Source organism: Malus domestica, chromosome 10, assembly GCF_042453785.1.
Source record: "Malus domestica chromosome 10, GDT2T_hap1".
Lineage (NCBI taxonomy): Eukaryota > Viridiplantae > Streptophyta > Magnoliopsida > Rosales > Rosaceae > Malus > Malus domestica.
Window position 1 is genome coordinate 716,604 of NC_091670.1, and position 22,494 is coordinate 739,097.

General features: G+C 42.1%; 1 protein-coding gene across 2 annotated transcripts; it reads right to left on the minus strand.

The window, feature by feature from the left end:
- Positions 1–117: 117 nt before the first annotated feature.
- LOC103444500 (histidine--tRNA ligase, cytoplasmic-like) lies at positions 118–22,268 on the minus strand. 2 transcript variants are annotated; one of them, XM_029109007.2, is made up of 7 exons: positions 20,579–22,268; positions 5,551–5,730; positions 4,572–4,829; positions 2,966–3,100; positions 1,981–2,262; positions 1,624–1,764; positions 118–553 (listed from the first exon to the last, which is right to left on the minus strand). In XM_029109007.2, the coding sequence occupies exons 1-7, from the start codon at positions 21,905–21,907 to the stop codon at positions 251–253; spliced, it is 2,628 nt and encodes an 875-aa protein (XP_028964840.2). In that variant the 5' UTR covers positions 21,908–22,268; the 3' UTR covers positions 118–250. The 2 variants fall into 2 exon arrangements, with proteins under 2 accessions (XP_028964840.2, XP_070662779.1); XM_070806678.1 differs by lacking the exon at positions 5,551–5,730.
- Positions 22,269–22,494: the final 226 nt, after the last annotated feature.

Consider the following 22,494-nt stretch of genomic DNA (forward strand, 5'->3'; position numbering starts at 1 on the left):
GTAGGTCTCGGGTTCGAGACTTGGGAGCAGCCTCTCCATAAATGAGGATAAGGCTAGCCGACATTCACCTCTCCCAGACCTTGCGTAAAGCGGGAGCCTTGTGCACTGGGTACGACCTTTTTAAGCTCAAATCAGCAACAGAGCGTCTTTAACAAAATACAGTTTCTACGGTGTACCAAAACAAAACAAAGTATTAGTTAAAAAGTTAGGGTAATCTGGTTTGACATCTTTGGCGCCTTCAAACATTAAATTATGATGAACCCAGCCGTTTTTGAACTTCTTCCACAATTCTATCCCTAGAAATTGTGATCTCCTCGGCAGCCTCCATGTCTTTCAATCTCAGAGTCTTATCATTCCGCTCCCGTTCACCCTCAATTATCATCCAAGGGATCCTAGATTCCTTTGCTCGATCAAAGTGTTTCGTCCCTCTTTTATTGACCAAGAATTCTGCATTCACTTTTTCAGCCCACAACTCGCTTGATAGCTCTGCTGCTCGTCCTAAATCATCCCCAAATATACTCACTAGGACTTCAGTCTTCGTTGCTCGTGTTCTCTGTATAACAATAACATCAATAAGATACAAGACGGATCAATGCCTCATACAAGGCTGCAAAACTGAACTACAAGGCAAAGTATAATGCCATGTGGCTCTCCAAGTTATTAACAAAAATATCAATTTACATTATATCCCTAAAATCTGGCATGCAGCTGGCCAAAAAGTCATATACTTTGACGAACAAATATACATAACAAGAAGCCGTCGAATCACACTTCTTCCCCATAAAAAGTCTTTCAGTGTTCTGGATATACTGTGGACATTGGAACCAACCAATCCAAAGTGTAGGAGGACACAATCAATATCGCAAGTCACAGAAACACAACATACAGGTATCTAGGGGCTCAACCCAAGTTGCACCCCTAGATACCTGGTAACATATGACAGATACATACCTATTTGCTCTTTTTTTTTCTTTTTTTTTATACACCCAACCCATCTACCAATGGCAATTCCTTGCTCTAAACTAAAACAGGATTCAAAGAAATACAGTAGGGATGCTGAACAAATGGAAAGATGGCTCTAGAATAACTAAATCTGGCACCAAAATAACGAGTTTTAGTTTCCTTGGAGCACCAATGTGAGAATACTGATATGAGTTTATTTCCTTTTAACCTTTGGGTTTATTTCAGCTTTGGTTTCTTTCTAGAAAAGGTAAAAAAGAAAGAGAGTTGAAGAATGTGGGTTAGAATAGGGAATGAAGAAATTATTCTTGAGTAAGCAGTCATCTGTGCACGTCACATGATTACTTCAGTTAAATTCATCGATAGAAGTTTGGATTTGGATCAACCAACCAAAATTCAGGAACCAAAATGACACTACATAAAGTTTAGGGACTAAACTAAGATATGGACTAGTGCTCGGAAGGCATAGTGTAACTTAACCTAAGAAATGTATAACCTACTGAATTTATAGTTCATAAAATTTTGTTCTATTAATTACCCAGTTGAGGGAATAGGATTTGAAGTGCTGTCACTACCAATCAGATTATAACCCAACAATAACATTCACCCAGAATATAAGTACACTATTAATCGACAAATGCACAGAAACATGTGAACCGTCACCTGATTTTGGTCTTTGTTAAGCTGCTCCATTATATTAAATACTCGTTCAATTCCAAGGCTGATACCAACAGCTGGAACCTGCTTTGTACCAAACATCCCTATAAGGTTGTCATAGCGTCCACCAGAAGCAATTGAACCAACCTGATAACAAGATAATATAGGTTGAAACACATAAGTGAAGGTGAGGAAGCAAAGGGAAAACGCCATTTATTATTACTTGCACAGTTCATCTGAATTGAAATTTTGGAATAATGTCACTGAAAGATTATACAAGGCAAATGAGACGTGTTATGCAAACAGCAATAACACACAAAATGAATGCAAAATAAATTCACAACAGCATTTACATAATTTTACCTGGGCACCCCCCTTAAAAACAGCTTCAAATATTACTCCAGTATAATAATCGAGACCCCTTGCAAGACTTAAGTCAAAAGCCACTTTTCCTATGCACTTTGATTTTTCCAAAGCATTGAATAAGATTGCCAGGTCATTCAATGCATCTACCGATAAACTGTTTTCTAAGAACTTGCTGCCCTCCTGTTTAAGCTTACTTAACAGTTCCAAAGGATGTCCACGCTCTTTTACAAAAGCACCAATTTTGTCTGCTGTCTCAACACTTAAGCCCTTCTCTTCCACCTAGAAAAATTCAAAGATGGCAAATATAAAATTATATTCGGGTAAGAGAAAATAAGTCAATAATATGAAAAATGACATGAACCAAGACAAACAATAAGGGATAGAAATGAAAATGTATGCCCAACAATTATGGAGAAAAGCATGAAATACGGTTTATTCATAATTCGGGCAGACAAATGTTTTGCCATCCAGTTATTTGGAACTCAAAACCTACATTTTAAAATCAATACCATTCAGTGTTTTGAAAGTGAACAGTTAATTATCAATCAAACTTTTGGGTTGGTAGTTACAGGACCAAAAGCTTAACCTCATGGTGTGAGACTTCAGCCATCCATCAGGCAATAATACAAATACAGATACTAACCAGGAAAACTTCCCAACTAGACAGCCATTCCTTGTCAAGAAGCAGACACATTAGAACTATTATCATATTTCATTCACAACAAAGTCTTCCTCCTACTTGGGTTCAGCTAGCATTTTGTAAAATCAATCTTATGTAATAATCATTGTTCTGTTAAGTTATATTATGCAGTAATTAATGTTCTGTTAAGTTTTTCATAGTGAATTACAAATAAAAGCAAAGAGACAGATGAAATGTAACTCAAGCAAACACATGCAGAGCATAGAAACAAGCAAACCCAAGATACAGCAATGTAACTCAAGCATACACATGGGAAATCAGTTGCAATTTTTGAGTCTTTACCATTTCGTTTTTTATCTGCTCAAAAGACTGCTTGTCTAACTTGTCAATACTTGAACAAATAGTTCTGAATTTTTCAGGAGGCACTCCACAGATTTCAAACATTCCATCCAGCAACTTTCTGTGATTCAATTTAATCTGTATAATAAACAGTGACAAACAAATGTAAATTCAAGTTGAGCCAGAAAAATAAGGCATACCAAAATAATTGCTCACCTTATGTTACAGATGCTACTAAACAAAATAATGTTCATTTTGTTCAAAGCTTCAAAATGTTATGCACTTATAGAATAATAATGCATGTAAGAAATCAACATCCATATTCCACAATTTTAGAGTTTAAGCCAGAAAAATAAGGCATATCAAAATAATTGCTCGCATTATGACACAGATGCTACTAAACAAATAAACATCCATGTTGTTCAAGAATTCAAAATGTTATGCAGTTACAGAATAATCATACATGTACGAAATCAACATACATATTCCACAATTTTATTAACAAAATAAAAGGAAAAGAAGAAGAAAATATTGTAGTTGAGCTCCTGCCAACTAATTTAAGCGTGGCATGTAAGATCAGTATAAACACATATTTTATTGCAATGGACCAAGTTAGGATATCCTGGATTTTTAAAAATCATAAAAGTAAATAACTATAACTCCATTACGTTTTGGACATGGTTTTATGTAAAAATCACACAACTCAGGGATATACACATATGGAAGTGATCTACAATTAGGATGTAAAATGCAAGCACACACGCAGTCAAAATTGATAGACTTTAAGACATAATATAATGTTTTATCAATTAATCTATATCATATTTACATCCGTTAGAAGAAAAAAATACACTGTACTATGAAACCATGCAGCGGAATGAGCGGATATGATCCTGGAATAATTTTATTTTTCTACCGAGCAATGTGAATTCCAAAACAACCAATTGGAAATCTGAATATTAGCAGTGTAGGAAGCACTTAATGGAGAGTCTACATTACATTTAGGTAACATGTTACATTTGCTACTTTTACAAGTTGACGACTCAAAGACTAAGTCAAAATCCATCTTTCCATAATTAAATTTGTACGCAATGACATAAACAGAGGGTAATTTCATTGCTCCTACTCGATCCAACTGTGGTGGAAACTGTTTCAGGAGGTTAAAGTAAGTTGGGTCATTCCTAAAGGGTGTTTTGAGCTACTAAGCACCAATTTTAAGGCACTTGGAAAAGGGAAAAAATCCAAAGCTTTGTGGGGTTGCCTGGTATCGGCAATTTTTTGGAATATATGGCTGGAACGCAACAAAAGGATTTTTGAAGACTATACTGGAGTGGGGGCAGAAGTACTTTGGGGGAGAGTAAAATATTGGGCATCTTTTTGGGCTTCGGTTACTAAAGAGTTTAATAATTGCTCTCTATCTCAAATACTGTGGGATTTGTTAGCAGCAGTTAAGTGAGCTAGGTCTAGAATTGGCTACTGTAGCCAAATCCTATTGGGATTTTCCTTTCTAATTTGTTGGTGGACTTCTTATCCACTTCTGTGTTTTTCTCTATTCTTTAATAAAATTGTTTCTTCTCAAAAAAAATAAAAATAAAAAATGAAAAGTTACCTCATAATCTCCAATGTTCAGCTCATCAAGAAGTTCTGTCAAAATCTTAATAACTTCAAAATCTGGACCCATTTTTTCAAATTGGCCAGCAATATCAAAGTCGCATTGGTAAAATTCACGATATCGTCCTTTGGACGGATTGTCTCTTCTGTAGACCTTTGCTATTTGGTATCTTCTGTAAGATGTGATACCATTCATAGCTACATATCTAGCAAATGGAACGGTTAGATCATATCGTAGTGATAAAAGCTCTCCTCCCTGAGGAAAAGATAAATACAAACAGTTTTATTGTCAAACTATAACAACATTGCAACATAGCTGCTAGAAACCTAAAGGAAGTAGTTATAAGGAAGAAACAGAAGAATATCAAGGCCTTTGTCAAACAATGATAGGCAATTCCCCGAATGATAAATGAAACTATACCCGTCAGAAAAATACAACAATACCCGTCAGAAAGTTTAAAAAGGATAAAATTACGAGCAAGATGCAACCAACACAAGGTCATCCCTATAACTAATTCCTTAAGAAAACCACAAAAGAAAATTTAAGGAGTAGCTCCCTAGCTCATGCACATAAAACCTAAAAGGCCTTTTGACGTAATATTTCGTAGCCAAATTAAGAAACACTTCATGAAACTTAAAGAAAAATATATTTACTATGGTTAATTATATCAGCACAAAACTAGGTCAAAGCCTTGGACTCGACAGTCTGAATGCCTATCTGGAATGCTGTTCTTGGTTAGAATACTTTACGATTTTTCGAAATAGTAAAAGATCACCCAAGAAATCCAGAGTACAAAAAGTGATCTTCGGCTAAAATAGAGCGAGTACCAAGATCAAACTGAGTTAAGCTTTTATCCCCCACCCCCTCTTCACACTGCATTTGTACGAGTCATGACAATAAAAAACATAGAAATTAACTATGAAACATAAAAGCAAAACTCCACTTAAATTGACAACAATTTAAACGGAGAAAGTACCTGGTCAGCAAGATCATAAATCAATTTCGAATCTTCCCCATATTTCCCCATCAGGGTTTCTCTCAATTCAAAAACTGGAGTGTCAAGGGCTGTGGCACCATGCCTCTGAAAGACCCCTACAATTATTGAGAATGCTTTCTCTCTTACTGCCATTTGTTCTTTAGAGAAGTCACGAGTACCCTAGGATTTGCAATAATATATACAAGGTCAGAATGCTAGTAAGTCCACTCTCGCAACCAACAACAACAACAACAACAACAACAACAAAGCCTTTTCCCACTAAGTGGGGTCGGCTATATGAATCCTAGAACGCCATTGCGCTCGGTTTTGTGTCATGTCCTCCGTTAGATCCAAGTAATCAAGTCTTTTCTTAGGGTCTCTTCCAAAGTTTTCCTAGGTCTTCCTCTACCCCTTCGGCCCTGAACTTCTGTCCCGTAGTCACATTTTCGAACCGGAGCGTCAGTAGGCCTTCTTTGCACATGTCCAAACCACCGGAACCGATTTTCTCTCATATTTCCTTCAATTTTGGCTATTCCTACTTTACCTTGGATATCCTCATTCCCAATCTTATCCTTTCTCGTGTGCCCATACATCCCACGAAGCATCCTCATCTCCGCTACACCCATTTTGTGTACATGTTGATGCTTCACCGCCCAACATTCTGTGCCATACAACATCGTTGGCCTTATTGCCGTCCTATAAAATTTTCCCTTGAGCTTCAGTGGCCTACGACGATCACACAACACGCCGGATACACTCTTACACTTCATCCATCCAGCTTGTATTCTATGGTTGAGATCTCCATCTAATTCTTCGTTCTCTTGCAAGATAGATCCTAGGTAGCGAAAACGGTAACTTTTTGTGATCTTCGCTAGATTGCTCCGGTCATTAGTGTGGATAAGTATATAAATGGATAGAGATAGGAAAGCAAACACAAGATGTACGTGATTCACCCAGATTGGCTACGTCCACGGAATAGAGGAGTTCTCATTAATTGTGAAGGGTTTACACAAGTACATAGGTTCAAGCTCTCCTTTAGGGAGTACAAGTGAATGATTTAGTACAAATGACATTAGGAAATATTGTGGGAGAATGATCTCGTAACCACGAAACTTCTAAGTCCCGGAGTGTGGTATCGGCTTGACTTTCCTTATCTGTCTCATAGGTAGATGTGGAATCTTCTCTGGAAGTACTCTTCCTCCATCCAGGGGTGGTATCTGTAACTGGTGGAGATGCACAAGGTAATGTATCAATGTCACTTGAAGCTTACTTGTAGTTTCAGGCTTGGTCAAGCGCGATACAAACCATGTAGTAGGAGTCCCCCAAGTCGCCGAGCTAGGGGATCTGCTGAAAGAGGTAACAGACAAGGTAAGCAATCAGAGCTCCGGCTGATTGTTCACATTCTCCCTATCTTGCAGGCAGCATGAAGGATAAAGAGAAGAAAAATGAGAAGAGATGATATGGGATACTTTTGCTTTTGAAGAAGTAACTTTCCACAGGCTTATTCTTGAACTGGGCTGGAGGGTTTTCTGGTTTCCTCCAAAGTATAAGGCCGACTGAAGAATTTGAGGGTCAAAACAAGTCCATCAAATCTAGAGTACGTTCGACCCTGCTGATATGGGATACTTTTGCTTTTGACAGAGTAGTGGATATATCGGCACGTGTGCTGTTACGCTTGTCTCCACATGCTTCCTTGTATCCTTCTCACTTGCCCTATCCTCAGGCAGATGCGGTATCTTCCTTGGAAGCATAAGATGTTGAAGATGAGTACTCGAGAGCAATGCCAGGGTAAGGGGTTCCAGGCAGTCAGTTCCTGGCTGGAAGCTTGATTCCAAGTGCTGACTGATTGCTCTCTTTCTCCTTGTCTTGCAGGTAAGAACAAGGCCAAAGGAAAAGACAGGGAAAAAGCATGATATGGGATACTCTTGCTTTTAACCCTGATGATATAAGATATTCTTGCTCTAGTATAGCTTGTTTACAGAGGTATTATCGGGGGGAAAGAAAGCTGAATATTTTGAAAGGCTTCGTTGGGAGTGCCCTCTCAGATAAGAGGAAGGGTTGAGCATTTTTGCAGGTCTGCCTGTCCGTTGGGGATGGAGGTCGCCATATATAGGAGTCTCCCTAACATCAAGTAATAATGCTATTCCTTTACCCTGCTTGGTCATAGCACGGTAGTGGGAGCTGCCAGCTTCACAAGTTTTAACTCTGTCAGAGCACTTTGAAAAAGTGGTCTGTGGTATCTGGAAAGCTGATGTTGCGTGTGAAGATTACAGACAAGCTTTATCCAAGGAGATCCGGCTCTTGAAGTTGGGAAAGTGGTGCCTCTTCGGTTTTCGAACAAGCAATCCTGTCGGGGATCTGGCTCTCGAGATTCGGAGAACGATGCCTCTTCGATTTTTGAGAAAGCAATCATGCTGGGGGTCTGGCTCTCGAGATTCGGAGAGCGGTGTCTTCGATTTTTGAGAAAGCAATCATGCTGGGGGTCTGGCTCTCGAGATTCGGAGAGCGGTGTCTTCGATTTTTGAGAAAGTAATCATGTTGGGAGTTGGGAGTGTTTTCTCGAATATGAGTAAAGGTTGGGCATGTTTGCTAGTCTACCTTGCCACGAAGCACAGAGGTTGACACACAGGGACTTTCCAATTATCCAGCAGTGGTACTGTTCCTTTACCCTCTCTTCGATTTTTGAGAAAGTAATCATGTTAGGAGTCTGGCTCTCGAGATTCGGAGGGCGGTGCCTCTTCGATTTTGGAGCAAGCAATCTTGTTGGGGGTGTTTTCTCGAATGTGAGTAAAGGTTGGGCATGTTTGCTAGTCTACCTTGCCACGAAGCACAGAGGATGACACACAGGGACTTTCAAATTATCCAGCAGTGGTACTGTTCCTTTACCCTCTATTCGATTTTTGAGAAAGTAATCATGTTGGGAGTCTGGCTCTCGAGATTCGGAGGGCGATGCCTCTTCGATTTTGGGGCAAGCAATCTTGTTGGGAGTGTTTTCTCGAATGTGAGTAAAGGTTGGGCATGTTTGCTAGTCTACCTTGCCATGAAGCACAGAGGTTGACACACCGGGACTTTCCAATTATCCAGCAGTGGTACTGTTCCTTTACCCTTGTGGGTAATAATATGGTAGCTAGGCCGTCAAAATTTATGTGTCTAAACTTTGTTAGTGTTGTTTCTTTGCTATTCTTTTACCCTTCTTGGTCAGAGCGATGTAGTGAGAGTTGCAAGCTTCACGTGTCTCGACTTTGTCAGAGAACTTTGGCAAAGTTATATGTGGTACCCATGAGCTACTGTTGCGTGTGGGAAGTGGGTGATTAAACAGTACGATTCATGTGCTTTCTACTTCGCCAGAAATCTTCGACAGAATGCCCATAATTTCCGCAAAGCTGAGTGTGCGTGTGACAGGTGCTGACAAGGCTGGAAAAGTAGTCTCAACTTTGTCAGAGAACTTTGGCAAAGTTATATGTGGTACCCATGAGCTACTGTTGCGTGTGGGAAGTGGGTGATTGAACAGTACGATTCATGTGCTTTCTACTTCGCCAGAAATCTTCGACATAATGCCCATAATTTCCGCAAAGCTGAGTGTGCGTGTGACAGGTGCTGACAAGGCTGGAAAAGTAGGTGCCTCTTCGATTTCTGAGATCGACCCTCGTGGTCTCTGAGCAGCCCAGCTTTTGAGAAAGCAAACCTCTTCGATTTCTGAGATCGGCCCTCGTGGTCTCTGGGCAGCCCAGCTTTTGAGAAAGCAAACCTCTTCGATTTCTGAGATCGGCCCTCGTGGTCTCTGAGCAGCCCAGCTTTTGAGAAAGCAAACCTCTTCGATTTCTGAGATCGGCCTTCGTGGTCTTTGAGCAGCCCAGCTTTTGAGAAAGCAAACGCCTCTTCGATTTCTGAGATCGACCCTCGTGGTCTCTGAGCAGCCCAGCTTTTGAGAAAGCAAACGCCTCTTCGATTTCTGAAGCTTCGTCGAGTGCAGATTTTTATAGAGGCTAACATTAAGTTCCAAAGCACACTTGAATATCCACTTGTAGAAGCTCCATTCTTGCACTTCTAAGAACTTGATTTGTCCGACCTCTTCTCTCTTCTACACCTTTGAAAATGTCTGGCCCCTCCGACCGTCGTTTTGACTTGAACCTTGTTGAAGAGGCAGCCCCGCCTTCTCCAGACAACATATGGCGCCCATCCTTCGTCTCCCCTATTGGTCCTCTTACCGTTGGGGATTCCGTGATGAAGAATGATATGACCGCTGCGGTAGTGGCCAGGAACCTTCTCACTCCCAAAGATAACAGACTACTTTCCAAACGGTCTGATGAGTTGGCTGTTAAGGATTCTCTGGCACTTAGTGTTCAGTGTGTAGGTTCTGTGTCTAATATGGCACAACGCCTATTTGCTCGAACCCGCCAAGTTGAATCATTGGCGGCTGAAGTGATGAGTCTCAAACAGGAGATTAGAGGGCTCAAGCATGAGAATAAACAGTTGCACCGGCTCGCACATGACTATGCTACAAACATGAAGAGGAAGCTTGACCAGATGAAGGAATCTGATGGTCAGGTTTTACTTGATCATCAGAGATTTGTGGGTTTGTTCCAAAGGCATTTATTGCCTTCGTCTTCTGGGGCTGTACCGCGTAATGAGGCTCCAAATGATCAACCTCTGATGCCTCCTCCTTCTAGGGTTCTGTCCAGTACTGAGGCTCCGAATGATCCCCCTCCGGTGCCTTCTCTTTCTGGGGCTCTACCGACTGCCGAGACTTCTCCTAAGCAACCTTTGTGAAGGCTCCCTCTTGTTTGTTTATTTTGACTCAAGTATATGTACATATTTGTAATTTATCAAGATATCAATAAATAAGCTTTCCTTCATTTCAACGTATTGTGTTAAATCACCAAAGCCTTCTTCGCTAAGTTCTTTGAATTTTCTTTTGTTGAAGCTTGTATGTTGGAGCTTTGTGAGTGGAGCATGTAGGTTGAGGTAGTGTTCCCTTAATTTCCCGAACGAGGACAACTTCTCGGTTGGAGACTTGGAAAATCCAAGTCACTGAGTGGGATCGGCTATATGAATCTTAGAACGCCATTGTGTTCTGTCCTGTGTCATGTCCTCCGTTAGATCCAAGTACTCTAAGTCTTTTCTTAGGGTCTCTCTCAAAGTTTTCCTGGGTCTTCCTCTACCCCTTCGGCCCTGAACCTCTGTCCCATAGTCGCATCTTCTAATCGGAGCGTCAGTAGGCCTTCTTTGCACATGTCCAAACCACCGTAACCGATTTTCTCTCATCTTTCCTTCAATTTCGGCTACTCCTACTTTACCCCGGATATCCTCATTCCTAATCTTATCATTTCTCGTGTGCCCACACATCCAACGAAGCATCCTCATCTCCGCTACACTCATTTTGTGTACGTGTTGATGCTTCACCGCCCAACATTCTGTGCCATACAGCATCGCCGGCCTTATTGCCGTCCTATAAAATTTTCCCTTGAGCTTCAGTGGCATACGGCGGTCACACAACACGCCGGATGCACTCTTCCACTTCATCCATCCAGCTTGTATTCTATGGTTGAGATCTCCATCTAATTCTCCGTTCTTTTGCAAGATAGATCCTAGGTAACGAAAACGGTCGCTCTTTGGTATTTCTTGATCTCCGATCCTCACCCCTAACTCGTTTTGGCCTCCATTTGCACTGAACTTGCACTCCATATATTCTGTCTTTGATCGGCTCAGGCGAAGACCTTTAGATTCCAACACTTCTCTCCAAAGGTTAAGCTTTGCATTTACCCCTTCTTGAGTTTCATCTATCAACACTATATCGTCTGCGAAAAGCATACACCAAGGAATATCATCTTGAATATGTCTTGTTAACTCATCCATTACCAACGCAAAGAGGTAAGGACTTAAGGATGAGCCTTGATGTAATCCTACAGTTATGGGAAAGCTTTCGGTTTGTCCTTCATGAGTTCTTACGGCAGTCTTTGCTCCTTCATACATATCCTGTATAGCTTGGATATATGCTACTCGTACTCCTTTCTTCTCTAAAATCCTCCAAAGAATGTCTCTTGGGACCCTATCATACGCTTTTTCCAAATCTATAAAGACCATGTGTAAATCCTTTTTCCCATCTCTATATCTTTCCATCAATCTTCGTAAGAGATAGATTGCCTCCATGGTTGAGCGCCCTGGCATGAACCCGAATTGGTTGTCCGAAACCCGTGTCTCTTGCCTCAATCTATGCTCAATGACTCTCTCCCAGAGCTTCATTGTATGACTCATTAGCTTAATACCCCTATAGTTCATGCAATTTTGTACATCGCCCTTATTCTTGTAGATAGGCACCAAAGTGCTCGTTCGCCACTCATTTGGCATCTTCTTCGTTTTCAAAATCCTATTGAAAAGGTCAGTGAGCCATGTTATACCCGTCTCTCCCAAAACTTTCCACACTTCGATTGGTATATCGTCTGGGCCTACTGCTTTTCTATGCTTCATCTTCTTCAAAGCTACAACCACTTCTTCCTTCCGGATTCTACGATAAAAAGAGTAGTTTCTACACTCTTCTGAGTTACTCAACTCCCCTAAAGAAGCACTCCTTTCATGTCCTTCATTGAAAAGATTATGAAAATAACCTTTCCATCTGTCTTTAACCGCGTTCTCTGTAGCAAGAACCTTTCCATCCTCATCCTTGATGCACCTCACTTGGTTTAGGTCCCTTGTCTTCTTTTCCCTTGCTCTAGCTAGTTTATAGATATCCAACTCTCCTTCTTTGGTATCTAGTCGTTTATACATATCGTCATAAGCCGCTAACTTAGCTTCGCTCACAGCTTTCTTCGCCTCTTGCTTCGCTTTTCTATACCTTTCACCATTTTCATCGGTCCTATCCTTGTATAAGGCTTTACAACATTCCTTCTTAGCCTTCACCTTTGTTTGTACCTCCTCATTCCACCACCACGATTCCTTTTGGTGTGGGGCAAAGCCCTTGGACTCTCCTAATACCTCTTTTGCTACTTTTCGGATACAACTAGCCATGGAATCCCACATTTGGTTAGCTTCCCCCTCTCTATCCCACACACACTGGGTGGTTATTTTCTCTTTGAAAATGACTTGTTTTTCTTCTTTTAGATTCCACCATCTAGTCCTTGGGCACTTCCAAGTCTTGTTCTTTTTTCTCACTCTTTTGATATGTACATCCATCACCAACAAGCGATGTTGATTAGCCACGCTCTCTCCTGGTATAATTTTGCAATCCTTACAAGTTATACGATCCCTTTTCCTCATTAGAAGAAAATCTATTTGTGTTTTTGACGACCCACTCTTGTGGGTGATCACATGTTCTTCCCGCTTCTTAAAGAAGGTGTTGGCTAAGAAGAGATCATATGCCATTGCAAAATCCAAGATAGCTTCCCCATCCTCGTTTCTCTCCCCAAAACCATGGCCACCATGAAAACCTCCATAGTTGCCTGTCTCCCTGCCCACGTGTCCATTTAAATCTCCTCCTATAAATAACTTCTCCGTCTGAGCAATTCCTTGCACCAAGTCTCCAAGGTCTTCCCAAAATTTCTCCTTCGAACTCGTATCCAACCCTACTTGAGGTGCGTACGCACTAATCACATTGATAAGTTCTTGTCCTATTACAATCTTAATTGCCATGATTCTATCTCCTACCCTCTTGACATCTACAACATCTTGTGTCAAGGTCTTGTCCACAATGATGCCAACACCGTTTCTCGTTCTATTTGTGCCCGAATACCATAGTTTAAACCCTGAGTTTTCTAGATCCTTTGCCTTACGCCCAACCCACTTAGTTTCTTGTAGGCACATAATATTTATCCTTCTCCTCACCATAACTTCTACTACTTCCATAGATTTTCCCGTCAAGGTTCCTATATTCCACGTTCCTAAACGCATTTTGCTCTCTTGAACTCTACCCTTCTGTCCTAGCTTCTTCACCATTCCCCGTCTAATAGGATCAAAGTACTTCTTTTGTGTGTCCCGTGTAAAGTTGATAGGAGCATATGCTCCCAAACAACTTTGAGTGGAGTCGTTCGAAAAGAAGTTTCTATAGCCCCCTTGCTCATTTAACACTGCATCCGGGTGCCGATGGAACAAAAGAACATAATCTGCAAGGGCAACTGCAACAGATTCCTGAGTATGGTTTCTTAAAGATGCACATTCACACAATTGTAAAAAACTTTCAATTCTTTCCAAATGATCACGGATTACAGATTCAAATTTCTGTTCGTATTGAACTACAAAGGTGCAATATCTTCTAAGAAAACTCACTTGTTTTCAAGGACAACACAAAGTAACAGGTAGATCATAATAACCACACATGGTTATCCAGAAAATCACAAACACAGTTTCCCAAATAAAAAGGTAAAACAAAACGATAAGAAAAGAATGAAATTAATTTTCTACTACAAATCAATGAAATAATGTGGATTAGAGAAAATACTCCGGGACAGATATGATATGTCATTAATGATCCACTGTTATCAAATATTGACATATCCTATAACTGCATAAGATATATGCGTACATCAATTACACAGATAGATAGGGACTAGTTAGATATCCCTCTTGGGTTTTCAATTATTAAAATATGATGGACTAGTTAGATAGGGTCATTGATTCTAGCTTTCTCTACACAAAAAGTGAGATGTATCAAGTAAGAGAGCTAAGGAGCAGGATACAAGTATAGGTTATGGGTAATGTATAAATCAAATAGATGAGCATACACTGGTGTAAAAAATATTTAGCCCTGAGTTACTGAGTGAAAACTTGATTCTCCATTAACATGTATTGAAATGCTACAGAACTGAATTGTTAACAATATTATTTCATTGATTTCTTAGTTTATTAACCATCCAACACACATTCTGCAAACACTAGTTCAGGGATCAAGTAAACTCCCGAGCCACAAACTAGTAAAAGGTGAACAAACTGCATTAATTGTAACTTAAGTATTAACAATTTCAGTCCAGCTTACTCTGCTTCCTTCCCAACTAAGCACGTGTTTCCATTCTAAACTAAAGTGTGGTAAGCCAAATTCTTTTAAGAGAGATACTAATATGGACCATCTGGAAATAAAAGAAACAACAACAACAACAACAACAAAACCTTTTCCCACTAAGTGGGGTCGGCTATATGAATCCTAGAACGCCATTGCGCTCGGTTTTGTGTCATGTCCTCCGTTAGATCCAAGTACTCTAAGCCTTTTCTTAGAGTCTCTTCCAAAGTTTTCCTAGGTCTTCCTCTACCCCTTCGGCCCTAAACCTCTGTCCCGTAGTCACATCTTCGAACCGGAGCGTCAGTCGGCCTTCTTTGCACATGTCCAAATCACCGGAACCGATTTTCTCTCATCTTTCCTTCAATTTCGGCTACTCCTACTTTACCTCGGATATCCTCATTCTCAATCTTATCCTTTCTCGTGTGCCCACACATCCCACGAAGCATCCTCATCTCTGCTACACCCATTTTGTGTACGTGTTGATGTTTCACCGCCCAACATTTTGTGCCATACAACATCGCTGGCCTTATTGCCGTCTTATAAAATTTTCCCTTGAGCTTCAGTGGCCTACGACGGTCACACAACATGCTGGATGCACTCTTACACTTCATCCATCCAGCTCGTATTCTATGGTTAAGATCTCCATCTAATTCTCCGTTCCCTTGTAAGATAGATCCTAGGTAGCGAAAACGGTAACTTTTTGTGATCTTCGCTAAATTGCTCCGGTCATTAGTGTGGATAAGTATATAAATGGATAGAGATAGGAAAGCAAACACAAGATGTACGTGGTTCACCCAGATTGGCTACGTCCACGGAATAGAAGAGTTCTCATTAATTGTGAAGGGTTTACACAAGTACATAGGTTCAAGCTCTCCTTTAGTGAGTACAAGTGAATGATTTAGTACAAATGACATTAGAGTACAAATGACATTAGGAAATATTGTGGGAGAATGATCTCGTAATCACGAAACTTCTAAGTATCGGAGTGTGGTATCATCTTGACTTGCCTTATCTGTCTCATAGGTAGATGTGGCAGCTTCTCTGGAAGTACTCTTCCTCCATCCAGGGGTGGTATCTTTAACTGGTGGAGATGCACAAGGTAATGTATCAATTTCACTTGAAGCTTACTTGTAGTTTCAGGCTTGGTCAAGCGCGATACAAACCATGTAGTAGAAGTCCCCCAAGTCGCCGAGCTAGGGGATTTGCTGAAAGAGGTGACATACAAGGTAAGCAATCAGAGCTCCGGCTGATTGTTCACCTTCTCCCATCTTGCAGCAGCATGAAGGATAAAGAGAAGAAAAATGAGAAGAGATGATATGGGATACTTTTGCTTTTGAAGAAGTAACTTTCCACAGGCTTATTCTTGAACTGAGCTGGAGGGTTTTCTGGTTTCCTCCAGAGTATAAGGCCGACTGAAGAATTTGAGGGTCAAAACAAGTCCATCAAATCTAGAGTACGTTCGACCCTGCTGATATGGGATACTTTTGCTTTTGACAGAGTAATGGATGGATCGGCACGTGTGCTGTTACGCTTGTCTCCACATGCTTCCTTGTATCCTTCGCACTTGCCCTATCTGTTCCTCAAGCAGATGCGGTATCTTCCCTGGCAACATAAGATGTTGAAGATGAGTACTCGAGAGCAATGCCAGGTAAGTAACCAGGTAAGGGGTTCCAGGCTGTCAGTTCCTGGCTGGGAGCTTGATTTCAAGTGCTGACTGATTGCTCTCTTTCTCCTTGTCTTGCAGGTAAAAACAAGGCCAAAGGAAAAGACAGGGAAAAAGCATGATATGGGATACTCTTGCTTTTAACCCTGATGATATGAGATATTCTTGCTCTAGTATAGCTTGTTTGCAGAGGTATTATCGGGGGGAAATAAAGCTGAATATTTCGAAAGGCTTCGTTGGGAGTGCCCTCTCAGATATGAGGAAGGGTTGAGCATTTTTGCAGGTCTGCCTGTCCGTTGGGGATGGAGGTCGACATATATAGGAGTCTCCCTAACAACTAGTAATGCTATTCCTTTACCCTGCTTGGTCATAGCACGGTAGTGGGAGCTGCCAGCTTCACATGTTTTAACTCTGTCAGAGCACTTTGAAAAAGTGGTATGTGGTATCTGGCTCTCGAGATTCGGAGAACGATGCTTCTTCGATTTTTGAGAAAGCAATCATGGTGGGGGTCTGGCTCTCGAGATTCGGGGAGCAGTGTCTCTTCGATTTTTGAGAAAGTAATCATGTTGGGAGTCTGGCTCTCGAGATTCGGAAGGCGGTGCCTCTTCGATTTTGGAGTAAGCAATCTTGTTGGGAGTGTTTTCTCGGATGTGAGTAAAGGTTGGGCATGTTTGCTAGTCTACCTTGCCACGAAGCACGGAGGTTGACACACAGGGACTTTCCAATTATCCAGCAGTGGTACTGTTCCTTTACCCTTGTGGGTAATAATATGGTAGCTAGACCTTCAAAATTTATGTGTCTAAACTTTGTTAGTGCTGTTTCTTTGCTATTCTTTTACCTTTCTTGGTCAGAGCGATGTTGTGGGAGCTGCAAGCTTCACGTGCTCAACTTTGGCAGAGACTTTGACAAAGTTATCTGTGGTACCCATGAGCTATTGTTGCGTGTGGGAAGTGGGTGATTGAACAGTAAGATTCATGTGCTTTCTACTTCACCAGAAGTCTTCGACAGAATGCCCATAATTTCCGCAAAGCTGAGTGTGCATGTGACAGGTGCTGACAAGGCTAGAAAAGAAGGTGCCTCTTCGATTTCTGAGATCGGCCCTCGTGGTCTCTGAGCAGCCCAGCTTTTGAGAAAGCGAGCGCCTCTTCGATTGATTCGGAGAACGATGCCTCTTCGATTTTTGAGAAAGCAATCATGCTGGGGGTCTAGCTCTCGAGATTCGGGGAGCAGTGTCTCTTCGATTTTTGAGAAAGTAATCATGTTGGGAGTCTGGCTCTCGAGATTCGGAGGGCGGTGCCTCTTCGATTTTGGAGCAAGCAATCTTGTTGGGAGTGTTTTCTCGAATGTGAGTAAAGGTTGGGCATGTTTGCTAGTCTACCTTGCCACGAAGCACAGAAGTTGACACACAGGGACTTTCCAATTATCCAGCAATGGTACTGTTCCTTTACCCTCTCTTCGATTTTTGAGAAAGTAGTCATGTTGGGAGTCTGGCTCTTGAGATTCGGAGGACGGTGCCTCTTCGATTTTGGAGCAAGCAATCTTATTGGGAGTGTTTTCTCGAATGTGAGTAAAGGTTGGGCATGTTTGCTAGTCTACCTTGCCACGAGGCACAGAGGTTGACACACAGGGACTTTCCAATTATCCAACAGTGGTACTGTTCCTTTACCCTTGTGGGTAATAATATGGTAGCTAGACCTTCAAAATTTATGGGTCTAAACTTTGTTAGTGCTGTTTCTTTGCTATTCTTTTACCCTTCTTGGTCAGAGCGATGTAGTGGGAGCTGCAAGCTTCACGTGCTCAACTTTGGCAGAGAACTTTGGCAAAGTTATCTGTGGTACCCATGAGCTATTGCTGCGTGTGGGAAGTGGGTGATTGGACAGTAAGATTCATGTGTTTTCTACTTCCCCAGAAGTCTTCGACAGAATACCCATAATTTCCGCAAAGCTGAGTGTGCGTGTGACAGGTGCTGACAAGGCTGGAAAAGTAGGTGCCTCTTCGATTTCTGAGATCGGCCCTCGTGGTCTCTGAGGAGCCCAGCTTTTGAGGAAGCGAGCGCCTCTTCGATTTCTGAGATCGGCTTTCGTGGTCTTTGAGCAGCCCAACTTTTGAGAAAGCAAACACCTCTTCGATTTATGAGATCAACCCTCGTGGTCTCTAAGCAGCCCAACTTTTGAGAAAGCAGGCGCCTCTTCGATTTCTGAGCAGGCGCCTCTTCGATGTCTGAAGCTCCGTCGAGTGCAGCTTTTTATAGGGGCTGGCATTAAGTTCCAAAGCACACTTGAATCTCCACCAGTAGAAGCTCCATTCTTGCACTTCTAAGATCTTGATTTGTCCGACCTCTTCTCTCTTCAATACCTTTGAAAATGTCTGGCCCCTCCGACCGTCGTTTTGACTTGAACCTTGTTGAAGAGGCAGCCCCGCCTTCTCCAGACAACATATGGCGCCCATCCTTCGTCTCCCCTACTGGTCCTCTTACCGTTGGGGATTCCGTGATGAAGAATGATATGACCGCTGCGGTGGTGGCCAGGAACCTTCTCACTCCCAAAGATAACAGACTACTTTCCAAACGGTCTGATGAGTTAGCTGTTAAGGATTCACTGGCTCTCAGTGTTCAGTGTGCAGGTTCTGTGTCTAATATGGCCCAACGCCTATTTGCTCGAACCCGCCAAGTTGAATCATTGGCGGCCGAAGTGATGAGTCTCAAACAGGAGATTAGAGGGCTCAAGCATGAGAATAAACAGTTGCACCGGCTCGCACATGACTATGCTACAAACATGAAGAGGAAGCTTGACCAGATGAAGGAAACTGATGGTCAGGTTTTACTTGATCATCAGAGATTTGTGGGTTTGTTCCAAAGGCATTTATTGCCTTCGTCTTCTGGGGCTGTACCGCGTAATGAAGCTCCAAATGATCAACCTCTGATGCCTCCTCCTTCTAGGGTTCTATCCAGTACTGAGGCTCCGAATGATCCCCTCCGATGCCTTCTCTTTCTGGGGCTCTACCGACTGCTGAGACTTCTCCTAAGCAACCTTTGTGAAGGCTCCATCTTGTTTGTTTATTTTGACTCATGTATATGTACATATTTGTAGCTTATCGGGGATATCAATAAATAAGTTTTCCTTCATTTCAACGTATTGTGTTAAATACACCAAAGTCTTCTTCGCTAAGTTCTTTGAATTTTCTTTTGTTGAAGCTTGTATGTTGAAGCTTTCTGAGTGGAGCATGTAGGTTGGGGTAGTGTTCCCTTAATTTTTCGAGTGAGGAAAACTTCTCGGTTGGAGACTTGGAAAATCCAAGTCACTGAGTGGGATCGGCTATATGAATCTTAGAACGCCATTGTGCTCGGTCCTATGTCATGTCCTTCGTTAGATCCAAGTACTCTAAGTCTTTTCTTAGAGTCTCTTCCAAAGTTTTCCTAGGTCTTCCTCTACCCCTTCGGCCCTAAACCTCTGTCCCATAGTCGCATCTTCTAATCGGAGCGTCAGTAGGCCTTCTTTGCACATGTCCAAACCACCGTAACCGATTTTCTCTCATCTTTCCTTCAATTTCGGCTACTCCTACTTTACCCCGGATATCCTCATTCCTAATCTTATCCTTTCTCGTGTGCCCACACATCCAACGAAGCATCCTCATCTCCGCTACACCCATTTTGTGTACGTGTTGATGCTTCACCGCCCAACATTCTGTGCCATACAGCATCGCCGGCCTTATTGCCGTCCTATAAAATTTTCCCTTGAGCTTCAGTGGCATACGGCGGTCACACAACACGCCAGATGCACTCTTCCACTTCATCCATCCAGCTTGTATTCTATGGTTGAGATCTCCATCTAATTCTCCGTTCTTTTGCAAGATAGATCCTAGGTAACGAAAACGGTCGCTCTTTGGTATTTCTTGATCTCCGATCCTCACCTCTAACTCGTTTTGGCCTCCATCTGCACTGAACTTGCACTCCATATATTCTGTCTTTGATCGGCTTAGGCGAAGACCTTTAGATTCCAACACTTCTCTCCAAAGATAAAACCAATAACTAGCCACATATATAAAATTCAAAGTTGTAAAGGGGTTAAAAATGATAGCTAACTTTTCAAAGTTTATGTTGATGTAAAAACTCGCTCTAAGAGTGCTTTTAAAGATGACTACTTAAACAACTTCACTATTAGGGGGGACAAGTAACGATCAACTTAGAAGAACTTTTATCAAACTTTCATTTTTATCTTTTTTTCATTATCCACATCTACCGTACAAGAAGGAACATGTCGAATAAAAGGTTATCTAAAGCCACCAATCAAGTAACACATGAAAATCAATCCGTTAATCATCTTGAATCATATCTGATCAACTATACTTTAGATTAAATGTCATGAGTACTCGAATCTTACCTTTGCAATCTTTGGGAGTCTTCTACTCTCATTGCTTTCCACTATCTCCTTCACTTTGCTCAAAAAACAATCAAATTCCGGGTTCTTGAGGTCAAAAAACAATAAAAACTCGTCCGCCCAATTTACCAACAACCCCAAACTATCAACAGCATTTCCTCCCTTGCCCTGCAACCTATCTTTAATCAACTGTACTACAACACCAGTCCCTTTACCCAAAACTACCTTCTTCTTCTTCTTCTCACTCTTCTTGTCCACTTTCATATTCCCTCCTCCATTCACTTCACTACCTTCACTCTTGTTCAACTCCGCTCCCTCAAGCGCCACAAATGCCATTAATGCCTCCCAAGTCACAATCTTCCACACAATTCCCATCAACACATTCACTTCGCAAGCAAACTTATCATAATTCTCTTCCGCCTCGGAACCCAATTGGGAAACCAAGTTGTACCCACTTCTCAAGCTTTCGCTACTTGGGCATTTCTTCTCAAACAATGCGACCAAACTTGACCTCAAATCCTCACTCCCCACCTCATCCACAATCATCTTCGCACGGGACAAACTACGGTCACCCAAGTGATAAAGCGCCAAAGCCACTGACAACAATGCGGTCCCCACTGTCCAGGGACTACCTACCTCCCCGCCAGAATTCAGCACCGTTCGAGTCGTGGAGTGCACAGATTTCACTTGCTCTCTCAATTTCGCGTGAATTTGGGGGATTCCCGACACCGCTCCAATTTTAAGCTTACCCACTAACTTAGACCCATTGAGCAACACCTTCAAATCACTGGCCACCGCAATCACCTCCTTCGAGGCATACCCATCCCCTGAATCCATCGAATTAAATGCCGTTATGTCGGCCTTCAAAGCCTCGCAAGAAATCGCCGCCACTGCATCGGAAAAAGTAGACAAAGTGGCGGACTGGTGGTCCAGAAGCGCACATATCGCACACACAGCAGAGGATAACTTGAGTTCCTCCAACGCAAGAGCCTCCTCTTCGGTCAAATCGAGCGATCCGAGCTCCAAGCCTGGGGAATTGAGGGTTCTGGCGATTCGAACAGGAAGATCACTACGGATGTTGGGGGAACCGGCGAGAGAGAGGAGCTTGCTGAGAAGGACGACGAGGGAGGCTCTGGATTCTACAACCGTTGGGAGAGAGGGGAGGAAAGAGACGAGGTTGTGGGCGTTGAGAGGCGACGAGGAGGAGGCGAACCGATTGAGCACCGACGAGTCGATGCGAAGCTTAGCGAGGCCTTCGGCTATGGCGTAGACGGATGAGGACGACAGAGACGAGCCCTTACCTCCTACTGTTATCACTGGCAGCTTCGCCATTGTCGGAGCTCAGAGAGAAAGAAAATGTGAGAGGAGAGGTTTAACCGGTTTCCGAAGTAGGGTTTTCTCGTTTCTGAGGTAGGGTTTTTCAGCGGAGGCAGATTGTCTCCAGGGATGGATTGTCTACCCTCCCTCCCAGTTCCATACTCTTCTCATCCAAGTTTGTTTGTGATCCGTTAATATTTTATATTAATTTTTTTATAAAAATAAAAAAAATAAAAAGAATAAAAATATAAAATATTGATGTAACTTAACTGTGATTACACAAAATAGGAAGGGATGGGAAAAGTATGAAAATAGGAGGCCAAACAATCCACCTCCCCTGTTTGAGGACAAGGATTGTCTGCCCTCCCACTTCTGTGCCCTCATGTATCCTCCTGTTTGTGTAATCACGATTAAGTCACGTCAATAAGGTAAAGATCAATAAGAATATAAAATGTCGATGTGGCTTAACCATGATCATACAAAACAGAAGAGCTCGGAGGGTACCGGAAGTGGGAGGGCGGACAATCCTTGTCCCCTGTTTGGGTGCCCTTCTCATTTCATCGTGTGGTCATGATTAATCCACATTAACATTTTATATTCAT